The sequence below is a fragment of the Chlorocebus sabaeus genome, chromosome 14 (genome assembly GCF_047675955.1).
Source record: "Chlorocebus sabaeus isolate Y175 chromosome 14, mChlSab1.0.hap1, whole genome shotgun sequence".
NCBI classification, from domain to species: domain Eukaryota; kingdom Metazoa; phylum Chordata; class Mammalia; order Primates; family Cercopithecidae; genus Chlorocebus; species Chlorocebus sabaeus.
In genome coordinates this window covers 42434278-42461204 of record NC_132917.1, presented here as the reverse complement: position 1 = coordinate 42461204, position 26927 = coordinate 42434278, and the positions used below count along the sequence as shown (strand labels likewise).

Sequence of the window (26927 nt, the reverse complement as noted above, 5' to 3'; positions counted from 1 at the left end):
CAAAAATTGTTAAGTTGAACATCCTAAGTCAAGGGCCATTTGTATTGATTTGTTCAGTTACAATTTCACAAAAACTTCACATATATACCTCCTACAGGAATTACAACATTCAGAATATCACATCTATTTAAAAATTAACGACCACATGGTCTTTTTCCAAGCAGAGGAAGACTATAATAAACTCTCATGAGTAAACCTCAAACTGATACGGACTAAGTTATTCATATGCAGGTCTGGTGCAGGGGCCCACTCTTGTAATCCCAGCACTTTGGGAGGTCAAGCGGGGGGTGGATCACTTGAGGCAGGAGTTCAAGCCCAGCCTGGCCAACATGGCAAAACACCATTTCTGCTAAAAATACAAAAATTAGTTGGGCATGATGGTGTGTGCCTGTAATCCCAGCTACTTGGGAGGCTGAGGCAGGAGAATCGCTTGAACCCGGGAGGCAGAGGTTGCAGTGAGCTGAGATTGCGCCACTGCACTCCAGCCTGGGTGACAGAGCCAAACTCCGTCTCAAAAAAAAAAAAAAAAGTTTTTTATATGTAAAAAAGTGTGCCATCCACTTTCAATTTTTGCTTTAATGCATAGATGTAACAAAATCTTCATCCAACAAACTTACTAAGACTTAGCTGGCATTCACTCAAATCAACCTAACCAACACCCTGAGTCATGTTCTTGTGTGTACCTTTTGATCACTTTTTTTTTTTTTTTTTGGAGATGGAGTCTTGCTCTGTGGCCCAGCTAGAGTTCAGTGGCGCAATCTCAGCTCACTGCAATCTCCACCTCCCAGGCTCAAGAGATTCTCGTGCCTCAGCCTCCTAAGTAGCTGGGATTACAGGCACCCACCACCATACCCGGATAATTTTTTTGTATTTTTAGTAGAGACAGGGTTTCACCATGTTAGCCAGGCTGGTTTCGAACTCATAGTCTCAAGTGATCCACCTGCCTCGGCCTCCCAAAGTGCTAGGATTACAGGCGTGAGCCACCGCACCTGGCCTACCTTTTTTTTTTTTTTTTTTAAATAGAGAGGAGGACTTACTATGTTGACTCAGGCTGGTCTCAAACTCCTGGCCTCAAGCTTTTAAGTGATCTTCCCACCTCAGCCTCCCATGTACCTGTGATACAGGTGTACACCAACATACCTGGCTCTTTTTTATTATTATCACAAGAAAGCTACAGGCGACAATAGGTCACAGTGACCCCATGTCCCTAGATGTCATTTCCAAACTTACTATCAGTGTAATAAAAAGTTATTGCCACCTGGCTGTGATTCTCGGCACAAACCAGACAAATATATGAAAACAACTGTGTGAAGACACTGGAGAACCAATACAGGCAAGGAGAGGTGATGATCCCTCTGAAAAGTGTAATAGTTGAGCTTCCACACTGACCTTGGCCTTTATCATGAGGATACTATCTAGACTGCTATATGGTGAAATACAGCCAAACAGCAAGTTTCCTTTTTCACTAGTCTGATGTGACAAGAATCAGAACTTGATGTTGCCAGAGTCAGTAAGGCCCAGGGACAAAATACTGGGGAGGATCCTATTCCAGGCCCTAATGGAAATCTCAAGACATGGAAAAAATTGGTAGCACACATGTTCTCTGACCACATTCTCAAAGGCAATTAAAATAGGTGGATGAGCCACACTTCCTTCAAATTAACTCACAAGTTAAATTAAAAATTACAAGGCAAATTAGCAAATATTTAGAACCAAATGATAATAAAAATACTACATACTAAAAGATATATGCTACAGCCAAGGTGATAACTAGAGGGACATTTACAATCTTATATGTTTATCATGAAAAGTAATGAATCTTAAAAAGGTCTTTAAAGGGCCAGCAAAAGAATATCAGAGTAAACCTAAAGAAAAGCAGAAGAAAATAAGAGTAAAAATAAATAGAATATGTACCATGTTTTTAAATTAACAAAATTAAGTTCCCATTTTTTTAGATAACTAATAAAGAAACATCAGGCAAAACAATCAAGAAAAAAAAGGGGATGTGATACGAATAAACAATAACAAGAATGAAAGTCTATTTGTAACTACAAATATAGCAAACTTTTAAAATATTATAAAAATTATGTTAACAAATTTGAAAATTTAGGGGGAAATATATAGTCTCCTAGATGGACATAACTGACCAAAATGGACTTAAGTAGAACAAAAATTTATTCTAATTATAAATCAAATTATAACCATAACCCACAATGAAGGACATTCTACAAAATAAGCGGCCTGCGTTCTTTAAAATACCATGGTCATAAAACACAAAGAAAGACTAAAGAGTCGTTCAGGAATGAAGGAGACTACGAAGATACAACAACTAAATGTCACAAGTGATTCACAAGGAGATCTTGGGCCAGAATTTTTTTTTCTTTTGCCATAAAGAACATTACTGGGACAACTAACAAATCCGAATAGTCTCTAGATTAGACAATAGTATTGTAACAAGGTTAATTTCCTAAGTCTGATTATTATACTGAACTAATATATGAGAATATCCTTGGTTTTTATTTTTAGGAAATACTCTCCCAAATATTTAGCAGTAGAGGGACATTTATTCTGAAATTTTACTTTCAAACTCTAACACTATATATATATTATTAGTTCTTGAGTTTATGGGAGGCCATTATTTTGTTCTGAGCTCCTGCACTAGGCCCCAGCAGATCAGACTAAAAGGCAGTCACTTGTGCTAAGTGTCAAGATTCACAGCAACCAATCAGAAGGGGCCAGTTTACCTGAGTAGGCAAAAGGAAGTCCTCTCTATTTTAAGGAAAGCAACTTTGAAATAACCAATCTGCTTCTTGTTCCCTGTTTCTGCTTTTCTTCAGCCCTTTTCTGTCTATAAAGCCAACCACCTCTGCTAAGCTCATCAGAATGCTCATTCTACTTTATAGATAGAATAAATGAAAGCCAATTAGATGCTTAAACTAAATTCTATAATTTGTGTCTTTTGACAATAATAATAATAATAAAGGAAATGTGGTAAAGATGGTAACAACTGGGGAATCTGGATGATGTGAATACAGGAAGTCTTTGCACTATTTTTGTATTATCACAAAATACCAAGTTTTAAGACTTTTTTTTCTTTTTTTTTTTTTTTTTTTTTTTTTTGAGACGGAGTTTCGCTCTTGTTGCCCAGGCTAGCATGCAATGGCACAATCTCAGCTCACTGCAACCTCTACCTGGGTTCAAGCAATTCTCCTGCCTCAGCCTCCCAAGTCGCTGGGATTACAGGCATGTGCCACCACACCCAGCTAATTCTTTGTGTTTACCAGAGATGGGGTTTCACCATGTTGGTTTCACCATGTTGGTCAGGCTGGTCTCGAACTCCTGACCTCAGCTGATCTACTTGCCTTGATCTCACGCCTGGATTACAGGCATGAGCCACCATGTCCAGCTATGCCCCACCATGCCCAGCCAGTTTTAAGAAATTATAACCACAAGCCTTCCACTAACTCATGCTTGTAAATACAAATCTTTCCAATTATCCTAGACAAAGTTGCTAAAACAATTCTCTATTTCTCCCAAGTTCAAATCTACAGTGCTTTCCTGATGTTTCCTATATTCATGTGAAATTTGTAGGAGAAAAAGTAAAGTAAAAGGCTGTATTTACCCCCCAAAAGAAAAAAAACTCATTAAAGCTTAAATTTAAAAGGAGAAGATGGATTAATAGACCATAACACACACAAACAATTCTCCTAGGATAGTCTGCAGCGTCTCCACACTCATCTGTAATAGATCATCAACAAAAAGACATGTGTGTAATGTAGAATATTATTGCCTTAATGATGTATTTAGCAGGAAGAAAAATTTCATGTTTCCTATTTTTTAATGCAGTGCTAGTCCATTAGTACTAATTCTAATTTTATAGCCTTGGAAACATGAACAGTATCCATCATAAGTTTTTCATGAGTTTTTAAAAGTTATATGGATCCCCATCAATTTTATGTCCATTTTGAAGTCTAGACTTCTAACATAAGTTGATACCTAAAATGCTAATCAAAAGATTTATATTTTCTGGCCGGGCACAGTGGCTCACGCTTGTAATCCCAGCACTTTCGGAGGCTAACGTGGGCAGATCACTTTGAGGTTAGGAGTTTGAGACCAGCCTGGCAAACATGGTGAACACCCCATCTCTGCTAAAAACACAAAAATTAGCTGGGGGCAGGGGTGCTTGTAATCCCAGATACTCAGGAGGCTGAGGCAGGAGAATCACTTGAACCCAGAAGGCAGAAGTTGCAGTGAGCCAAGAACTAACCACTGCACTCCATTCTGGGTGACAGAGCGAGACTCCCTCCCAAAAAAAAAAAAAAGTAAAAAAATCTGTGTTTTCTGCTGTGGCTTCTAAACTATCCTCAATTCCCAGTACCCACAGGCCCTAAATGAAACAAGACTCACAAACAAACAGAATGAAGTACATGATTGATGACTGATGGCTAGCATTTTAATAAAGCGTTAATATCTGAAGAATAATAATACTGTTAAGTCAACTTTCCCTCATCCAAAAAATAAACCGTTTTTTCTAAGTTATTCTTGATGGTAAAATTTTTATTGAAAAAAATTATAGCTTGTTTTAAGGGGAAGGTTATATGAAAGATTATGTTAACAGCCTTCGTTCACCACTTTTACAGTGACTTCTTGTAATAATTATATGAAATGGTATGGTTGGTTAATCATAGCCTAATGACCATATTCAAACTTGATAATCTACTAAAATAATAAATACGGCATGATAAAATACCTATCAGACAATCAATAAAGCTATAAAATCAGAAGTAAATGAGGTTCAACAAAGACTGTGGGTGAAAAATGCATCATTGTCATCTTCTCAACAATAACAACTAATATTTATTGAGCTCTAACACCGTGCCAGATACTGCTCTGAACACTTTACAAGTAATTATCTCAATTCATCCTCAAGTTGATGTCACCTGGGAACTCAGTCAGAGGCAGCCTTTTTCCGAGGCTGGAAGGTCACAGGGGTCTTATTCAGGACCCTGAGGCATTGCCTGCTTTCACTCCCAGTAAGGGCATGGCCTCTATGCGGCCTCAAGAGCCAGAAGGGCCCAGTGTTTGCAAACATTACCTAAAATGAAGGTACATAAACTGCTGAATCAATCAGTCAGTTGTCTTCCAGCCAACCTGGGCAGCTAATGTTGTAGAGAGCTCTAAGTCCTCCATAGAATCCAGGGCCCCCCAAAAAAGAGCCCCAGAAGATCCCCAACTGCCTCTACTTTGAGGAGTCACTGCAGTTCCATTGAGTTCTGAATCCTTGGTTACACGTATCAGCAACTCATAGAGTGTGGCTGCACTCCCTCTTCCTGCCCATCCATAACCCTCCTGAAGCAGAGCAAGTAGGTTTTATTATTACTACCACTGCTGATGAGGAAACTCAGACAAAGGTAGGTTAAGTAACTTGCACAGGGCTGCACGAATTATTCATGAGCTACAGATTGAGGGGGGAAAAGAAAGAATCACAAAAATGTCTCAATTTGTACACCCTTGTTCATAGCAGGGTTATTCACGACAGCCAAAAGATAGAGGCAACTCAAGTGTCCACCGATAAAGTAACATAATGTGGTATATACACACAATGGATTATTACTTAGCATTAATAGCTGGGAGTGGTAGCACATGCCTGTAGTTCTAGCTATTAATACTTGGTAGGCTGAAGTAGGAAGATCACTTGAGCCCAGGAGTTTGAGGCTGCAATAAGCTATGATCACGCCACTGCATTCCAGGCTGAGTAACAGAGCAAGACTCTCTCTCTCTCTCTCTCTCCGTATCTCCATACACACACACACACACACACACACACACACACACACATATAATTTTTGAATGATGAAAATTCTGACACATGGTACAACATTAATGAACCTTGAAGACATGCTAAGTGAAAATAAGCCAGTAACGAAAAACTTGTATTACAAGATACTGAGAGCAGTAAAATTCATAGAGACAGAAAGTAGAAGGGTAGTGGCTAGGGGGCAGAGAGGATGGAGAGTTAAGAGTTTAATGGGGATGAGGTTTCTATTTGGGAAAATGAAAAAGTTCTAGAGATGTATGGTGATAATAGTTACCAACAATGTGAATCTACGTAATGCCAGAGTGAATCTACTTAATACATTTAAAAATGATGAAATTGAGTTTTGAAATTATGGTAAAATACATATAACACAAAATTTAAGTGCATCACAGCTGGGCATGGTGGCACACACCTATAATCCTAGCTACTCTTCGGGAGGCTGATGCAAGAGGATTGCTTGATCCCAGAAGTTCAAATCTAGCCTGGGCAACATAGCATGACCCCATCTCTTAAAAAGGGTGAGGGGTGTGTGGCAGTATGCATGGTATGCTTAAAACTTTCTACAGTTCATAGTGTTCAGACTGCGTGTGTACAGCTCTGGATATAATAAAATTAGAATTCAAATACACAAATATACATCACTCTTAGTGATGAGATGCTCTCTATAAAATATTAAAATGCTTAAACAAAGGAACAGAAAACAACATATTGCAATGACCTATTTCAATAAGAACCTATGTCCCAGAGAAAGAAGCTACTTTACTCATTCTCAAATATTTAGTGAACACCTGACATACATGTCAGGCACTATGATTGGTGCTGAGAATTCAATGGTGAGGAAAAACAGATGCAGTAACCACACTAAGGGATATAACAAGCTAGTATGTAGGGAATGGGAAGGAGAGAAAGAGACACAAAATAATCAGAAAAATGAGTTTTTAATTGTAGACCTGGCTCTCTACATAAGCACATCACAAAGCACTCTGCCCTAAACTGATGGATTAGCCAAGATTTGGAGTTAACTATGTGGGGATATGAGAGCATCAGGGAAAGGGACCTGAACATGCGAGTCCTGTGGCAAGACACAAAACCAAAGGAAGGACACAGCTTGGCTGGAGTCCAGAGGATGGAGGACTGTGTGGGCAAAGGGGCTATAGACAGAGGCCAGGCAAAACTCAATAGTTTTGTTGACTATAGTAACAGTAACGATCTAAGTTTTTACCCTACATGCAATTAAAAGCCACTAAAAGGATATAAGGTAGGAGACAGCAAAATAAAATAACAGTTACACTTTGTTTTGTTTTGTTGTTTTGAGATGGAGTCTCGCTCTGTCGCCCAGGCTGGAGTGCAATGGCGCGATCTTGGCTCACTGCAACCTCCCCCTCCCGGGTTCAAGCGATTCTCCTGCCTCAGCCTCCCGAGTAGCTGGCACTACAGGCGCCCGCCACCACACCCGGCTAATTTTTTGTATTTTTAGTAGAGACGGGGTTTCACCATGTTAACCAGGATGGTCTCGATCTCCTGATCTTGTGATCCGCCCGCCTCGGCCTCCCAAAGTGCTGGGATTACAGGTGTGAGCCATGATGCCCGGCCAATAGTTACACTTTTATAAGATCAGATATAACACGGAAATCAGAGGTGTTCCAGGACGCAATTTCTTCCCTCCTAAATCAACACAGCTTGGCCTTTCTCGGAACCAGACAGACCTGGCATCAGGCAACCTAAATTTCTAGTCCTGATTCTGTCACCAATTAAATGTGAGTCTTTATACAATTTATTGTTTTGTCCCTTGGGCTCATCACCTGTAAAACAGTCTTCCCTAGAAGGTGTATCAAGCTCCAAACTAACTCAAAAACTTCTTTTTTCTTTTATTCTTATCCCTCCTCCCCCAAATTATTTAGTCTTCAAAGTCCAGGCGAAAGTGATGAACCAGTACCTCCACTCTGCCAGGTCTAAGGCTTCGTTCCAGTAATAGCTCCCACACAATGCTCGTGACATTCTGCTCTTCAAGCTACGGGGGTGCAGACCTTGCTCTGGCCAACACCACCAAACAGGGAGTCAGAGACTGGAACTTCTATCGACTAACTCACTGCCACTTACTAATCAATTCAGGATTTCCTTGGTTCTAAGAAATTTTGTTCCCATGGGGGTGACGGTGGAAGGGATCAATGTAAGTACTGTAAACCTACTTTTTCTTTTTGAGAGGAGTCTTGCTCTGTCGCCCAGGCTAGAGTGCAGGGGCACAATCTCGAATCACTGCAACCTCCACCTCCCTGGTTCAAGCGATTCTCCTGCCTTAGCCTCCCGAGTAGCTGGGACTACAGGCGCGTGCCACCACATCCAGCTAACTTTTGTATTTTTAGTAGAGATGAGGTTTCACCGTGTTGACCAGGCTGGTCTCAAACTCCTGACCTCCACTGACCCACCTACCTCGGCCTCCCAAAGTGCTGGGATTACAGGTGTGAGCCACCATGCCTGGCCCAATATTCTTCTTTGTATACTGTATAAAATACATCTCATATTTTAACAAAACAAGAGTGAAATCTATAAAGCCCCATGGCTTTAATGTTTTTAACAATTATGAATCTTACATATTTTAGATTAGCAGTGTTTGAAATTCACAGTTCAACTATATTCATAACAGATTTCAAAATGAGGAAGTGAGAACTACTGATGTGCAAGCAGTTTAATTACCTGCTCCCAATACATTATTGGTGATTTGACAAGCAGCATAAATTGTCTTGGATAAATCGATGTCAGATTAGGAATGTTGACAGCCTATCAAAGTCCTCAGAAGAAAAGTCACAAAGAAAATCACTTAGGAGGGGCTATCAGGTTTCAGCAGTTCTACAACCCTGCCCTCTCTGCAGGCCTCCGAAGGAGGCCTTCAGATCCATGGTTTAATCACCTAATAGAAAAAGGTGCTAAAGTGATCAGAATATGACCATAATTAGTCGGGAGTGGTGGCAGGCACCTGTAATCTCAGCTACTGGCTGAGGCAGGAGACTGAGGCAGGAGAAACACTTGAACTCAGGAAGCAGAGGCTGCAGTGAGCCAAGATCATGCCACTGCACTCCACTCCAGCCTGGGCAACAGAGCAAAACTCTGTCTCCAAAAAAAAAAAAAAAAGGTTGGGGTGGGGACCAGGACCATAAATACTCAAAGGAAAGATTTTGACTCCCCAAATTCAACTGAATGATGAATCCATTTTCATTTAACGGTACAAAACAACCTATGAACCTTTCAAATGTTTTTTTTTGGGGAAACAATCTGCAAAGCTCATTATCAACATACTAATAATTAATTTTTAACCATACTACTCATTTTTATAAATGCCTCAGGATCTTAGAGTCTAGGTAAAGCTGAACCTAGAGCAGTATGAGGAGGAAACCACGGTATTTAAACGTTGCAAACAAAAGAACACATCTTCAGTGCCACCTTAAAGAAAGACAATAATGACACTTAAATCCAAGTCATTCTAACAAAAATGAGGTGAAAGGGTGGATAGAAGAGGTAATCTGATAGAGGAGAGATAACTACTCAGGAGGAATCAAGTGCAGATCCAAACCCTCTCTCGGAAACCAGCTATACAAACATGACAAAACACCACGTCCTCAGTCTCTGAACCTAATTCTGCTTTAGAAAATAATTACAGTCATAAATAACTAGAAAGAATATACGTGATACAAAAGTAACGAGACCTCAAAATTACTAAGCTTCAGAATGGAAACAAAACAGGAAAGATAAAAAATATTGAAGGGTATGAAGATAACTTCCTAGAAGGAGCATAAGAGGCAAGTATTGCAGAAAATACACATAAAATGATTACTTATGAAACAGAGTCTTACTCTGTTGCCCAGATTGGGATGATCATAGCTCACTGCAGCCTCAAGCTCCCTTCTGGGCTCAAGGGATCCCTCCACCTCAGCCTCATGAATAGTTGGAACTACAAGTAGTCACCACCATGCCTGGCTAATTTGTTTTGTTTTGTTTTGTTTTGTAGAGACAGAGTCTTGTCATGTTGCCTAGGCCTGTCTCGAACGCCTGGCCTCAAGTGATCATCCCGCCTCAGCCTCCCAGAGTATTGAGATTACAGGTATAAGCCAGTGTACTTGGCCATAAAATGATGTTTAAACGAATTAAGGTACATAGGTAGAATCCTCTTTAAAATGCTTTTTTAAAATATCATCTTCACTGACAACAAATCTCAAACCTCTACAACTGCCCTCTCCCAAAAGAAATTCACCTGCTGTCCTGCACACTCACCAGCAGTGGGAAGCAGAGAGCTGCTGCAGCTGTGAGCCAAGAGCCCACACAGGCCCTCTGTACCTCAGGCAAGTCAGCCCACCTGCCATGAGAACCCTCCACCATCTCAGGAACAAGCTTTCCCACTGGCACTCAAGCAGGGACCACATCCCCAGTTATAATCTGAGAAGCAGTACCTCATAAGAATAGTGTTAAACTACAAGGGACTGGTTACATAATAGTTTACCTATATAAGATCATGCAACATTAGTAAAAAACTAAGTTCTTACAATGATTTTTAAAAAGGTATTTATATCCGGCCCGGTGCAGTGGCTCACGCCCATAATCCCAGCTCTCTGGGAGGCCAAGGTGGGCGGATCACAAGGTCAGGAATTCTAGACCAGCCTGACCAACATGGTGAAACCCCATCTCTACTAAAAATACAAAAATTAGCCAGGCGTGGTGACGTGCGCCTATAATCCCAGCTACTTGGGAGGCTAAGGCAGGAGAATGACTTGAACCCGGGAAGCGGAGGGTGCAGTGAGCTGAGATCTCACTACTGCACTCCAGCCTGGGCAACAGGGCGAGATTCTGTCTCCAAAAAAAAAAAAAAAAAGGATTTATATCATATAGTTAGGGAAAATATGGGGGCGGTGGAGGTCATTTAAAACAGAGTTAAAAAGAAAGTTCACATAAGACTTAATTATCAAAATGTACTAAAATGTGGTGCTTGCACAAGGAAAAATAGATCAATAAAACAAAAGAGAATAGATTAAAAGTCTATAAACAGGCCTAAGTGTATCTAGGAACTTGAAATATGATAAAGGGGCATTACAAATCATGAAGAAACAAATTCAATAAATGGTATTGGGACAATTAATTTAATATATGGGAAAAATTAGATCTCTACCTCACTCTATTCACAAAATTAAACTCTATATAGATTTACAGTACTAAATATGAAGAGAACTTTAAAACCATTAGAAAAAACAGGACACAAGAAATATATAAATGCATATATATAAATATAATTCTAGTTATAGTCTAAAAACTCACACACATGCTCACAAAGGGATACGTGTGAAATTTTCAACATAGCATTATGAGTAACACAGCAAAAGAAAAATGTTTTGAAAGCACCCCAGATGTTCACTGGTAACAGAATACATAAATAATGTTGTGTAGTATTATATGAAAGAATATTAGAAATAATACAAAGCAGTTAAAATGAACAAACTGTGTTTATATTTATTAACATCGCTAGATCTCAATAATGGGCAAATGGCAAGTGTTACACAATAAATTTAAGCATAAGCAAAAGAATATTTATGTTGTTTTGGATAAATACACAATAGAACTATAAAAACACAGACTACATACATAGCAGATCTGTTATAGTGGCTGGCTCTTGAATGGAGGCAGAGGTAAAGGGAAGTAGGACTCAGAAGGGAATATTAGATCCCAGAACTTTGGGAGGCCGAGACGGGCGGATCACGAGGTCAGGAGATCGAGACCATCCTGGCTAACGTGGTGAAACCCCGTCTCTACTAAAAAATACAAAAAACTAGCCGGGCGAGGTGGCGGGCGCCTGTGGTCCCATCTACTCGGGAGGCTGAGGCAGGAGAATGGCGTAAACCCAGGAGGCGGAGCTTGCAGTGAGCTGAGATCCGGCCACTGCACTCCAGCCTGGGCGACAGAGCAAGACTCTGTCTCAAAAAAAAAAAAAAAAAAAAAAAAAAAAGAAGGGAATATTAGAGACTTCAACATTAACTATAATGGTTGAAAAAAAGTTTTTTAATCTGAAGAACTAAAATATTAACATTTGCTTTAGGTGGCCTTATGTGGAGTTTTATTACATTATCCTCTATACTATTCTATAATTTGCTATTATGGTGTATAATGCATAAAAAAGGGCTTAAAGAAAACAAAACAGTAAGAACGTTCTACTCTGGGTAATGAAAACAAAGCTTTTTTTGACTGCTGCTGTACTATTTTTCAATTTTTCATAACAGATATACATTAATTTTTAAATTGAGCAAAAATCACTTTCACCAGGAAAAACATATACAGGTAGTGATTAGATTCCACATAGTTCTGGTTCACATAAATATTTAGTGTTTTTTTTTTTTTTTTTTTGAGACAGGGTTTCACTCTGTCACCCAGGCTAGAGGGCAAGTGGCATGAGCATGATCTCAGCTCACTGCAACCTCTCCCCTCCAGGCTCAAGCAATCTCCCCAACTCAGCCTCCCAAGTAGCTGGGACGACAGGTGCATGCCACCACACCCAGCTAATTTTTGTATTTTTTTGTAGAGTTGGGGGTTTCACTATGTTGCCCAAGCTGGTATCAAACTCCTGAGCTCAAGCAATCCAGCAGCCTCAGCCTTCCAAATTGAAGTATCTGATTTTTAAAGTTCTTGCAAACATGACATCTGTACTCTTGCTTCTCTGATAAAATATTCTGAAAGCTCTAAACAACTAAAATACAAACCCATTTTGGAGATCCTAAAATTTGGGGTAAAATATAAATGTCCCAATGGAGAAAACAAAACTTTCTTCTATAAACGATTCTAGTCTTTGAGAAAGGAAAAGGCAAGGGGTTCCACAACTTTAGTCACAATCTATAATTGTACAGAAGTACACAGAATGCATAAGAAACAAGGCTAGAAGCAGTGGCTCACACCAGTAATCTCAGCACTTTGGGACGTCAAGGCAGAGGACTGCTTGAAGCCAGGACGAGTTCAAGACCAGCCCGGGCAACAACATAGTAAGACCCTGTCTTTATTTTTTAAAAATAGATTAAATTTTTTTAAAAAATAAAGCATAAAAAACAAATCTGATGTGCATTCCTCTATGAGTTCTTATATCATCAAAATAAATATTTTATGAAAAGCATTTCAAATTGGCATTATAATGAGAAAGTTAAAAACCTAAATTGTATTCTGTTTCATTAGAAAACAATATTGAAATTTTTGTTATATGTAATGAATACTGGTCAAATAACCTCACCAAAGCTCAGTTTTCTCATCTGTAAAATGAGCATCCTACCAAGCCTATCACAAGGGGTAATAGGAAATCAAATACAATAAGTAACTTCAATCAGCAAAAAACTCACAGGTCCACTTTTTTGGAGTGCAGAGAAAGCAGTAAGTGCCAGGTCCTATGCCTAGCCATGGCTGCCATTAGTGGTAAAATTAAACTGAATATAGGAAGCTTCATTTGATCACCAAAAGAAAAAAGTAAATAGATTTAAAAGATAGCAACTATAATATAATAAAATTATATAAGAAAATAGCCCCTCTGGCTGGGCGTGGTGGCTCACACCTGTAATCCCAGCACTTTGGAAGGCTGAGGCAGGCAGATCACAAGGTCAGAAGTTTGAGACCAGCCTGGCCAACATGGTAAAACCCCATCTCTACTAAAAATACAAAAATTAGCTGGGTGTGGTGGCACGTGCCTGTAATCCCAGCTACTAGGGAGGCTGAGGCACGAGAATCACTTGAACCCAGGAGGCAGAGGTTGCAGTGAGCTGAGATCGTGCCACTGCACTCCAGCCTGGCAAAAGAGCAAGACTCCATCTCCAAATATAGAAAGAAAGGAAAACAAAAAAAAACAGCCCCTCTTTCTAATGAACAGACACAAAAAACTCTCAATGCACAGACGAGTGTTATCAGAACCCAGTTAACCAAGTAACCAAGCCAAATAAACCTAGCAGTCAGGAAGGCTAAGAGCCCAAAAGCTCCCGGTCTACAGGATTGCCACAATGGCTTTAAAATTAAACAAGTAACAGAAGGATAAATACCCACAAAATTTCAAACCATGTCTTACCAAGGTGATGTCTCGGGAAGCTGCAGCAGCGCTCATATGCAAACTAGGCTGCCTCACAGAACTGCTGCAATCCAGGGCTCTAGCGAATGTCCCAACAGCACTGAATAAACCACAAACACAATAAGGAAGAAGTAAGTATCTAGTTTTTTTTTCTTTTAATGTTTTAAAAAACACATTTGGATCATGAATAAAAAACCGTAAAAGAAAAAGCAAATACAAGTTTCTGAATGTTTGAGATTCAAACATCAAATAAAAAGAATTTTCACTCTATAAGATATTATAATATAAAAATTGACAAGCCAATTTACTATAAACAGGTCATTATCATGAAATCAAGAAAAAATAGCCTGTGCAGGGGGGGAAAAAGAAGGAAAGGGAAGCTCTATCATAAAATGTCATGGAGTAAAACATTTGGTATTCAAATTCGCTCAAAAAATAAAAAGTCAGCTGCAGAGTTTGACTATTACAAGCAAGTTTTGACCATTTTTTAGCCCAAATTGTGAAACTCAGTAACATTTTTTTCCCCAATATATCATTAACTGTAGCAACCCTTTCCTGTGAGGGTTCAACATGAAACATATTTCTACTAATAACTCATATAAAAAGAAATTACCATAATGCTGATTTTAATGATTTAGAAGTCCTTCCAATATATAAGAAACCTTAACTTTAAGACATACAGCATAAAATGAAGACTCACGACTTTTCCTGCCTGTGTTTTAAACATGTTTTTTATGGAAGAGATTTTTTATTTTTATTATTTTTATTTTTTGAGACAGGGTCTCACTCTGTCACCCAGGCTAGAGTGCAGTAGTGTGATCATAGCTCACTGTAGCCTCAACTTCCTGGGCTCAAACAATCTTCCCACCTCAGCCTCCCAAGTAGCTGGAACTACAGGCATGTACCACCATGACCAACTTTTTTTTTTTTTTTTTTTTTTTTTTTTGGGCTAATTAAAAAAATTTTTTTGTAGTCAAGGCCTCCCTATGTTGGCCAGGCTGGTCTCAAACTCCTGGGCTCAAGTGATCCTCCTGCCTTGGCCTCCCAACGTTTTGGGATTACAGGCATGAGTCATTGTGGTTGACCCCAAGGAATAAATTTTATAAATATTTTAACTAAAACACAACATTCATGTTGAAAAGTACACAATGTAGATAGTTACTGTAAAGTGAACACATGCATGCCACCAACATACAGTTCAAGAAAGAACATGACCACAACCCAGAGGCTCCTCAAGCTCCTTTCCACAGGGAACCACCACCCTGGATTGTAGCACCACAGATTAGTTTTGCTCAAATAGAATCACACAGCTGGACTTTATGTCCAGCTTCTTTCGATTAAAACTATGTTTGTGGATTCATCCATGTTGCTAGCTACAGCTGTATTCACTCATTTTCCCTGCTATGCAACATTCTGTTGTACGATGTCTCATCCCCACCTCCACTCTACTGCTGACAGACATTCTGTGTTGTTTCCAGTTTGGGGTTACTATGAATAGCGCCATAAATCCATTTGTATACGTGATCTTTTGGTGCAAAGGTGTATGCATTTCTGCTGCATAGATATTTAGGAGTGAAACTTAAGAGATATGTGTGTTAGATGACAGCAAACAATATTCCAAAGGAGCTGTACCAATGTACACCCCCACCAGCAGGATACGAGAGTATTGGTTCTAAATCTTGATCAATGCTTAGCACTGTCAGTCTTTAAAATTTGAACCCTTCTGGGTTGGCAGTGGTACTTGACTGTGGTCTTAATTTGTATTTAGAAGATCTTTTTTTTTTTTTTCCTTTTGACACAAAGTCTTGCTCTGTTGCCCAGGGTGGAGTGCAATGGTGCTATCTCGGCTCACTGCAACCTCCGCCTCGCAGGTTCAAGCGATTCTCCCACCTCCATCTCCCAAGTAGCTGGGATTATAGGCACCCACCATCATGCCCAGCTAATTTTTTTTCTATTTTTGTGGAGACGAGGTTTCACCATGTTGGCCAGGCTAGTCTTGAACTCCTGACCTAAGGTGATCCACCTGCCTTGGCCTCCCAAAGTAGTGAGATTACAGGCGGCATGAGCCACTGTGCCCAGCCATTTTTTTTTTTTTTTTTTTAAAGAGAAGAGGTCTTACTATATTGCCCAGGTTGGTCTCAAACTCCTGGACTCAAACAATCCTCCTGCCTTGGCCTCCCGAAGTGCTGGGGTTACATGCATGAGCCACCATTCCCAGCCTAGAAGATTATTTTTTAAAACAAATATTGAAAACAAAAACATACTAGGAACCAACTCCTTAGTGTCCTTCATGCTGGCTTTGGGGGGAAACATATGGCCCTTGGCAATCAGAAAAATGAAAAAACAGAATACAAATCAAATTTGAAAACAGGAATGTCTCCTAACCAATCCCCAGTCTAGACAGCCTGTCTAGAGACTCTAGACCAGTATTGTGTACTCTACAAGGGGCCACAAGATTGGCCCCCTTCGCAATGCACATCAAGTGTCTCCATCCAATCGCTTAGTAGTTAGGTGGTGGGCTCTGGACTCCAAATGCCTGGCCACCAATAAAAAGTGTGACCGTCCATGGTAACTGGCTCTATGAACAGTGAAGTCTAAGGATGAGCCAAGACTATTTTTCCCTCTGTATTGTGAAATAAGTTCAAAACAAAATCAGACAATAACATAAGACCCTTGCATCTACTGTCCAGATCTAACTCATATTAATATTTTGCAATATTTCTTCATTCTTTTAAAAAATAATTATAAATTTGTTAGAGTTCCCTATATATACTCCTAGATCAAATATATATAATATATATATACCCATTTAATGTATTTAAAAATCCACTAATAAAGCATTGTTTTGTACACAGCAAACATTTTATAAATAATTACTCTGTATGCACATAAATGATCACATGGTATATACCCTCATCATTATTTGTGATGTTTATCGCTTTGCTACATATAGCTTTAATTCATTCAATTGCCATAAAGTAATATTTCACTATATAAGTATACCTCAGTTCATTCACCAATTGCTTGGTAATGTACTTTTACTGTTATCATTTTTAAAATAAAAACAAAATTTTGTCCCATTCATTCTCTTAAGAAAAGGGAAGGAAGGAAGGAAGGAAGCCAGCCAGGCAGCCAGGCTGCCAGGCTGAAAGCTCTCAAGGGAAAGCACTATGCTTAGCAACAGACCCTACTCACACACGGATGCGGTGAGCGAATTCCAGGTGCACATTCTTACTGATACCTGAATAATCCATGTCCAGAGTAAAGCCATGTCAAGTAAAAAGGATGACTCTTTTCATTAAGGATATGGGACTTCAGGTATTTTCTTCAGGTATAAAGAATTTTTTTATACTTTTCTGTTTTCTTAATCAGTAAAAATTAATACAACTATTTTCACTTAAAACAGAAACTAATAAATTTAGGAAGCAGTATAATTAAGCTTTCTTACATAACTAAAAAATAATTCAATCAGTGGGGGGAAACCAGAATACAAAGAAATAAAAATACATATACCTATAAATTCGTTTATATAAAGAAATTTCTTGACTTGATAATGCCATACTCGTACTCACCGTGCTACAACTAAAAACTGGTCAATCTGTCGATCTGTAAGTGGGCTATTTGGATCCCAAACTTTAACTTCCAACTTTGACTGTTCCCTCTCATCTGATTCACCTGTCCAAAAATAAATAAAATGGAGTCTTGTTACTGACAAGGCGCACTGTCTCATACCACTGATGACAACGGTCACCACAGCATTAGAAATGTTTACATGTAAGGTAAGTGCCCATAGTTTTGGCACATTCTTTCAGACGCAGATGTACAACACCTCATTAAAGTGAACACTGACGATAATAACACCAAACTAACCGAATGGTATCTTCATTTAGTCCTTAACGTCTGTTTCTGGAGTACCTGTATGCGAGAGGCAGTAAGCGCCATGCTGAGAGACATAAAGATGAAAAAGCAACAGGCTGGGTGCGGTGGCTTGCACCTGTAATCTCGGCTCTTTGGGAGGCCGAGGCGGCCAGATCACTTGAGGCCAGAAGTTCGAAACAAGCCTGGTCAATATGGAGAAATCCTGTATCTACTAAAAATATAAAAACTAGCTGGGAGTGGTAGCAGGTGCCTGTAATCCCAGCTACTCGGGAGGTTGAGGCACAAGAATCGCTTGAACCCGGAAGGCAGAGGTTGCAGTGAGCTGAGACTGCACCACTGTACTCCAGCCTGGGCAACAGAGTAAGACTCTGTCTCAAAAAAAAAAGGAAAAAAGAAAGAAAGAAAGCATCACTTCCACAAGATGCTTAAACTATGCATAAATACCTATGATATAAAGCAAATAAATAGCATAAGAATAACATATTAATAGTTAATAGCATAAGAATCTGAAGAATAGAGAAATCATTTCAAGCTAGGTAAGAAACAATGTCATGAAGGAGATGGCATTTCACCTAAGAACTAAAGGGTATGAATGCACCAGCAGGGGAAGATTTTTTAAAAAAGAAATGAGAACATGAACAAAGTCATGGGGCATTAAAATGTCACAGAAAAGTAGCTCATAATGTCTGGAGTACTTTATGGAATGAGAGAAGATAGCTAAGAGAAGTGGGTTATGAACACATTACTGGAGATCCTACATAGATGTTTTTTGAAGAGATTTTATATTAGAAGCCCTTGATTTTTCTGGTAAGGGAGTGACAAGAGCAGAACCAAACTTCCACTTTCAAAGCATAATTTCCTCTGCAGAGATACCTGATAAAGACAGAGAGACATATCAGCCTCCTTTAACAGTTCCCTCACAAGTAGTGAGGGGTTTTGGTTGAGACTGGTAATAGAGCACAAAGAGAGGAGATTCGGGAATGTCAGTGACAGACTGGATGTAGAGTGTAGATTTCAAGTTTTGTGAGCTGTACTCATAGCATTGGCATTAGCAGAAAGAAGGAGGCTGGGCATGGTGGCTCACACCTATAATCCCAGCACTTTGGGAAGCTGGGGAGGGAGGATTACTTGAGCCCAAAAGTTCAAGACCAACCTTAGCAACACAGTGAGACCCCATCTCTACAAAAAATAAATAAAATTAGCCATGCGTCGTGGCACCCGCCTATAGTCCTAGCTACTTAGGAAGCTGAGGTGGAAAGGCTGCTTTAGCCCAGGAGGTCAAAGCTGTAGTGAGCCATAATCACACCACTGCATTCCAGCCTGGGCATCTCAAAACAAAACAAAACAAAAAAAGATACACAAACAGGAGGTTAGGGCCAAGAGAAGACTGACAATAATGCCGAATGCTTTGCTTTAGAATATCTCACAAACAGATAACTATTGAACAAGAGTCAATGTTAGGACAAATGATTGTAATGAAAAGTAGACTTGGGAGCCAATGGAATTTTTATTTATAGCTATGGATTCTTACTAGAATAAGAGCTCTTTAATGATAGCGACTGCTTTTGCCTTTGTTTTGCTTTTAATCACTGCATCTATAACATTAGGCCTTGCAGCGGCTAGCATAATACTCTGAAGCCAAACATTCCCCAGTGACTGACAAACCCAGGCTATGGGCCACCTAGTATAGAAGCAAGCAGATACCAATGGAAAGGACAGGACAGAAGCAGGCGTTCCATCTGCAGCCTCTTAAGTCAGGCCACTGCTGTTAGGTTGAAGACCTGCCCATTTGTCTCTGGTCAAAAGGCAGGTAACCAGAGAGCCAACTGCCAACCCCAATATAAAATGACATAAACAGAGCAGAGTAGAGCTAGTACTAGGTCAAAAACATCTAAGGTTTGAAAGGACTTCATTCTTTGTTTTGTTTACAATTCTTAGCATGCTAAGACAAGACACTCAACATTAGGGTCATTTTCAAAGACCAGTTAAAAATCAAAAAGTTGCAAGCCACATGAAACTTGAGAATGGAGAATGACACAATTAACCTGCCCATGTCTTTTTAAAAATAATTTAAATAAGGATAGATAGTAGTGGTAAAACATTTGAAATCTACATCTTAAATAACACACAAGAAATGATGTTGCTATTCAGTTTTAAGCCCCTTCTGTTGTATACTCCCGAACGTAAGACTAAAATTGATGTTTATTTTTCAAATTCAAATCAGTCAAATTGATACATTTTAATTCCACCCATACAGTCTGCAGCATACAGCAAAAGTAAGACTTAGAAGAATTCTAAATAAATTCACTGTAAACAATAAAACTCTCTTGAAAGCATTTATACTAACACCAAAAACATAGAACCATGGGCTGAGAAGAAAAATAGCAAGAAGAACAAAAAATAAATACAGAAATTCTCTATATCAAACGATCATTTCAAACTAAGAGGAGATTCCCATTTTGAATAGACCAAATAATTACATTCATATCAGCTTGATCACTTCTTCACATGGAAAAAACTTTTTAAAAGCTCTTGAATGAACTTATTTAGAATTTTATAATTAAATTTTTTTCAGCTACGCTAGCAGCAGCCTTTGGAACGGCCATGGTTACAATGGAATGAGCCAAAAACTGAACTAAGATTAATTCCATGTTAATGTTCATTCCAGTCTTTATAATAATCTCCCCTTCCTCCTCCACGTATGATAATCTGGACAATTCCAATCTGCTCACGTGTCATATCATCAAAAAACACAGACCGTGACGATCTCCCCTAACCTCTAAATTCCTACAACTGTATTTCCCAACTAAATGTGTGATTGTATACAGCTTCCTATTTTTGCTTCATTTAATTTTGAAGAAATGTAGACCCAGCAACTATTTTAAATGTTAGCCCTAACCTTCCAGTTATATTTTTAAATCTCTAGAAAATACTGACAAAGTACTTCTTAAGAATTTTGAGGCCGGGCGCAGTGGCTCACGCCTGTAATCCCAGCACTTTGGGAGGCCGAGGTGGGCAGATCACAAGGTCAGCAGATCGAGACCATCCTGGCTAACACAGTGAAACCCCGTCTCTACTAAATATACAAAAAATTAGCTGGGCGTGGTGGCGGGCGCCTGTAATCCCAGCTACACTGGAGGCTGAGGCAGAAGAATGGCATGAACCCGGGAAGCAGAGCTTGCCGTGAGCCGAGATCGCGCCACGGTACTCCAGCCTGTGCGACAGAGTGAGACTCCATCTCAAAAAAAAAAAAAGAATTTTGAGCACAGAGTGTTGTTCAAACACTCTGAAGAACTAAGGATTCCGAAAGGTCCTTTCCTAGGCAATTTGAAACATTCTTTGTTCCAAATACAATGCGTTTTCTTTGCACCAGCCATCAGAGTACTATGCTTTTTATATGTAATTCAGAAACACTCAAGGATGTCTTTTATCACCATTTTTGCTCAATCTTGTTCTGAAAGTTCTGGGCAACATATTAAGTTATGAATCAAAAGAATAATAAGTTACTATAACTTTTAAAAATTATAACTTTTAAAAATTATATTGACAATAAATTATATTGTCAAAACATTCATTTTGACAATAAAAATATAAAACACTGGGAAATAAAATTGGAGATTTTATATAAAGAAATTTCAAAATTTTCAAAAGAAGATGAGATGATTGAGTAAATAAAAAAGCAAGGCCAGGGTGCAGTGGCTCACATCTGTAATCCCAGCACTTTGGGAGGCCAAGGTAGGAGGATCATTTGAGGCCAGGAGTTTAAGAGCACACTGGTCACACTATATGGAGTCCCAGTTTCTACTTCTAAAATAAAAATCAAGAAGTGAGGTGAAACCAGAATATTTCACCTCAAAATATACTTCTTCAGCATATTTCTAGATGGCTATTCTGAGATCAATAAACACAACAAGAGTAGCCAGCCCTGAAAGGCTGCCTTTTATGGGGGGAGATCTGCATACGTAGAGGAAATCTACATTAGTGAAGTAAACCGCAAATGCAAACAGGATTTCTCTGAGGCCCCTTTAAATGAATCTAAGACAGACTAACTTACAGGAAAAAGAGACCAAAGATCTGACATAGACACTTCACCCCAAGCTACACCTTTCTGAGAGCAGCTTGGAGATTACCTCGGAGGTTCATCCACATAACAAGGTAGCCATGCAGCCTTTGCTAGGCCTGCTCTCCCGTAACCTGTGTCACTACCTCCCCTCACTCTATTCTTTTTTTTTTTTTTCTTGTTGCCCACACTGGAGTGCAATGCTGCGATCTCGGCTCACTGCAACCTCCACTTCCCGGGTTCAAGCCACTCTCCTGCCTCAGTCTCCCGAAGTAGCTGGGATTACAGGTGCCCACCACCACGACCAGCTAAATTTTTTGTATTTTCAGTTGAGATGGGGTTTCACCATGTTGGCCGGGCTGGTCTTGAACTCCTGACCTCAGGTGATCCACCTGCCTCGGCCTCCCAAAGTGCTGGGATTATAGGAGTGAGCCACCACACCCCGGCCTCTTTTTTTTTTTTTTTTTTTTTTTGAGACAAGGTCTCGCTCTGTCACCCAGGCTGGAGTATAGTGGCACACAACCACAGCTCACTGCAGCCTCCACCACCTGGGCTTATGCAATTCTCCAGCCTCAGCCTTCTGAAGTAGCTGGGGCTACAGGCGTGCACCACCACGCCCAGCTAATTTTTTGTACTTTTAGTAGAGACGGGGTTTCACCATGTTGGTCAGGCTAGTCTCGAATTCCTGACCTCAAGTGATCTGCCAGCCTCAGCCTTCCAATTCCAAAGTGCTGGGATTACAAGCGTGAGCCACCATGCCCAGCACCAATTCCCTATTCTTTTGGTAACCTCAGGATGGCGGTATTAAAAACTTACGTCATCTGGCTCTTCTTTGAGTCTCATAGTGTTTATATTTAAGTGTTATGATAGAAGAGTCAAAAAGTTAAAAAAAAAAGTTTCAGTAAGCTAAAGTTAATTTATTACTGAAGATAATTTTTAAATAAAATTAGTATAGCCTAAGTGTACATTGTTTATAAAGTCTACAGTAATGTCCTAGTCCTTCACATCCACGTACCACTCACTCACTGACTCACCCAAAGCAATTTCCAGTGCTGCAAGCTCCATTCACGGGAAGTACCCTACACAGTGGGTGCACCACTTATTATCTTTTTACTGTATTTTTACAATGCCTCTTCTATACTTAGCTATATTTAGACACATAATACTTACTATTGTGTAATAATTCCCTACAGTATTCAGTATAGTAACATGCTGTACAGGTTTGTAGCCTGGGAGCAATAGGCTATACCATATAGCCTGGGTGTTTAGTAAGCTGTACCAATCTAGGTTTGTGGAAGTGTGCTCTATGAAGTTGGCACAGCAATGAAATTGCCTAATGACACATTTATCAGAATGTATTGCTGTCATTAAGTGATGCGTGGCCATAAAAGAATTTAGTTTTGGAAGTAGATATAAAATGTTTTGAATATCCACAAATGAAATAGTTTTAAAATAAGGGAAAGGATTAACTCATCTGGATAAGATTATAATATATGGCAACAGTAATCAAAATAATACTGTACATACTACCGTAAAAACAAACACAATCAAACATACAGAAATAGACCAGACCACATAATCATATATATTTGAAAATTTACGTAGTATTATAATTATGTAAATATTAACTAACATTTATTGAATCGTTACTATACCCCTATAAATTTTTCATACCTGGCCTCTCCCCACTAGGTGCCCCTTCCTACCTCCACCCCCTCTACCAGACGTGACAACTACGTATTGTTTAATTCTCCTGAGGACAAAATTGCCCTATGGCTGAAAATTGCTGTTTTATATGACAGCAATCAATACCCGCTTAAACAATTCTTACAGGTCAGTATTTCTAAGTTGACGACTATCCACTACGTTGTTAAGACGTTCATATTCTGCAAAACTACCAATTGAAGGTAATAGCGTTTATGAAAAAATAGGATAAAACTCTCAAAACCTAAGAAAGTTAGTGACCAGAGCATTCCAAAAAAACTAACAATCATAATAAAACAATTAAATCTCTATTGCCATTTGCACCAAGCATAAAGGTCCACTTGATCTTTTATCTCCTTAAACCCTGGATTCATGCTTCTGCTTCTTCCACTGAGCTGTAGGTCCCTTTTTATAGCTTCAAATAAATTAAAAATCGAATCTAGAATGCAATTTTTCCCCCAAACACTGGAGGAAATATCTTCAGAGTCTCTTTATCTGTAACTCAAAGCTTCCCCATATAGTTTTAACATAGTGGGAAGTGCCTCAGATTTTCAGGCCACAAAAATCAGCCACTGCTTAAATCAAAGGAAGGCACTTTCGTAAAAATTTCCACTTGCTCTTTCTTAAACTCTCCTTATCTGTGAGAACACTTCTTTCCCTTATTGCTGGGGAAAGTCACATATGAACTGACACAATTTTTACTCTATACTAACATTTTCCTATCTGCCAACAGAATATGAGTTAATACAAGTTTTAAGTGCATACAGTGTAACAAAAGATACACTAATTTAATTCTTTAACACACTGGAGTATGACTGGTGATAACAGCTTTTTTTTTTTTTTTTTTTTTTTTTTGGAGAGGGAGTCTGTCTCTGTCACCCATGCTGGAGTGCAGTGGCGCAATATCAGCTCACTGCAACCTCTGCTCACTGCAACCTCCGCCTCCTGGGTTCAAGCAATTCTCCTGCCTCAGCCTACCAAGTAGCTGAGATTACAGGCACCCGCCACCACACTCGGCTAAATTTTGTATTTTTTAGTAGAGATGGGGTTTCACCAAGGTTGGTCAAGCTGGTCTCAAACTCCTAACCTCAAATGATCTGCCCGCCTCAGCCTCCCAAAGTGCTGGGATTACAGGCGTGAGCCACCACACCCAGCAGATAACAGCTATTAAATGAGTATTACTAGAGGCCAGGGGAGAGGACTGTAACAGCTGGGCATGTGCTAACCGCATGACAAGAATTACCTCATTTACTCATCACAATGATAGAATGTACTACCTACGCTATCATTCCCTGTTTAAAGAGAAACGGGAACTTGGAGGGGTTAATCATTTCCCCAAGGTTACTCAATTAAAACACAGTATAGTCAGGATTTACCCAAACTTGTGAACCTAGAGTCATTTTCGTTTAATAATTTAATGTTGTTATAACATACTTTAACAGTTGAAATTTAAATTTAATATGTAAAACAAATTTTTTCTTAAAACTCCAATGTTATAATACATTTAAATAATGACTCAAAACTTCTCATCTCTTTTATGGAAAATTTTCTAGGTGATTTATTCAAACTCAGTGAAAGACGTAAAAGCTAAAAGACGCCTTTACTTTCATTTGTAAACTACATACTCTTCTTTTCAGATCTCTAGAGTTTGTTAGGTGATGGGTAGCCATAAATGAATTTAAAAATCGAAAAGCCACAAAAAGATTTATTCCCTAGCAAGGCAAATGCCACAACAATCTCTTAGTATCCATCAAGACATGTTCACAAAGAAAGCAAGCCTGTAACATATCCTGGCAGAGAGCTGCTGCTGCCACCTACCCAAGATATTAATTCCAGTTCTACATTCCATGCCAATGCAAATTAGAATCTGGCCACTGGTGGAAATGTACCCACTCAGGAGTACTAAAAGGGTTAGGAAGAATGGATTCCAGCAAATCCTAAACATCTGTTCTTGAATATGATATGTCCTACTATTTAACTTCCCTGCAATCAGGTACTAGCTACAGATGGAAGTTTCTGTGATGGCAATGACCATTTCAAGTGTGGTTAATTACTGGTATACCTATTGGTATCCCTACTCCTTCTCCCCCAAAAATACAGTCATTAGAAAAAAGAAGGGTGGCCAGGCGCAGAGGCTCATGCCTGTAATCCCAGCACCTTGGGAGGCTGAGGCTGGTGGATCACTTGAGGTCAGGAGTTCGAGACCAGCCTGGCCAACATGATGAAACCCTGTCTCTGCTAAAAACACAAAAATTAGCTGGGTGTGTGGTGGCGGGCACAGGTAATCCCAGCTATTCAGGAGGCTGACGCAGGAGAATCGCTTGAACCTGAGAGGCGGAGGTTGCAGTGAGCCAAGATCACGCCACTGCACTCCAGACTGGGCAACAAGAGCGAAACTCCATTTCAAAAAAAAAAAGAAGGGTTCTTTAAACCTTGCATCTACTCAGTTGCCTGATTACAAGTGAAAAGAAACATTCTGGATATGCTTTAAAGCTTCAGGCTGAAATAAGAGTCCAAAATGGCTTCTACATTTATGGTAAAAAATATGGTATTTTTCAATAAAATTTATAAATCTGTTGTTTTTGTTAGAGATGAATACTTAACAAAGAAAACTACCAAGTTATAAAATGTAAAAATAAATACCCAGAAGTAGCCTTGAAGAAAGGGAAAGGCATTCCTTGTTTCTGGTTAAAACATTCCAAGATTGCTAGCAGTGGGGAGCGGGGTGGGAGGCAGGTGGGGTGGGGGGATGGCTCACACCTGTAATCCTAGCACTTTGGGTGGCCAAGATGGACAGATGGTTTGAAGTCAGGAGTTCAAGACCAGCCTGGCCAACATGGCAAAACCCCATCTCTACTAAAAATACAAAAAAAGCCGGGCATGGTGGCACATGCCTGTAATCCCAGTTATTCGAGAGGTTGAGGCACAAGAATCGTTTGAACCCAGGAGGCGGAAGCTGCAGTGAGCCAAGATTGTGCCACTGTACTTCAGCCTGGGCGACAGAGTGAGACTCCGTCTCAGAAAAGGTTTTTCTCTGTAGCACGTGATGCTCGATAGGATTTTACCTACAGTAGACTTCCTTCTTTCGAGTCTCGCTCTGTCGCCCAGGCTGGAGTGCAGTGGCGCGATCTGGCTCACTGCAACCTCTGCCTCCCGAGTTCCACGCCATTCTCCTGCCTCAGCCTCCCGAGTAGCTGGGATTACAAGCGCCCACCACCACGTCCAGCTAACTTTTTGTATTTTTAGTAGAGACAGGGTTTCACCATGTTAGCCAGGATGGTCTCGATCTCCTGACCTCATGATTCGCCCACCTCCGCCTCCCAAAGTGCTGGGATTACAGGCGTGAGCCACAGCACCGGCCAGTAGACTTCTTTCAAAAACAGGGACAACCCTCT

At 39.7% G+C, this 26927-nt stretch overlaps 1 protein-coding gene across 8 annotated transcripts in view; it reads right to left on the bottom strand.

Moving 5' to 3' along the window:
• The window catches only part of MTA3 (metastasis associated 1 family member 3), a 259198-nt gene that overhangs the window by 81853 nt on the left and 150418 nt on the right, over positions 1-26927 (bottom strand). For all 8 annotated transcript variants that reach the window (XR_012095274.1, XR_012095271.1, XR_005243315.2 and 5 more), the window contains exons 7-8: positions 17462-17564; positions 13890-13989 (exon numbers count right to left, since the gene is read on the bottom strand). Coding sequence is in view for 3 of the 8 variants with exons in the window: in XM_038006850.2 (XP_037862778.1) it covers positions 13890-13989; positions 17462-17564 (203 nt within the window). In the remaining 5 variants the exon portion in view is untranslated. The remainder of the gene's footprint in view (positions 1-13889; positions 13990-17461; positions 17565-26927) is intronic.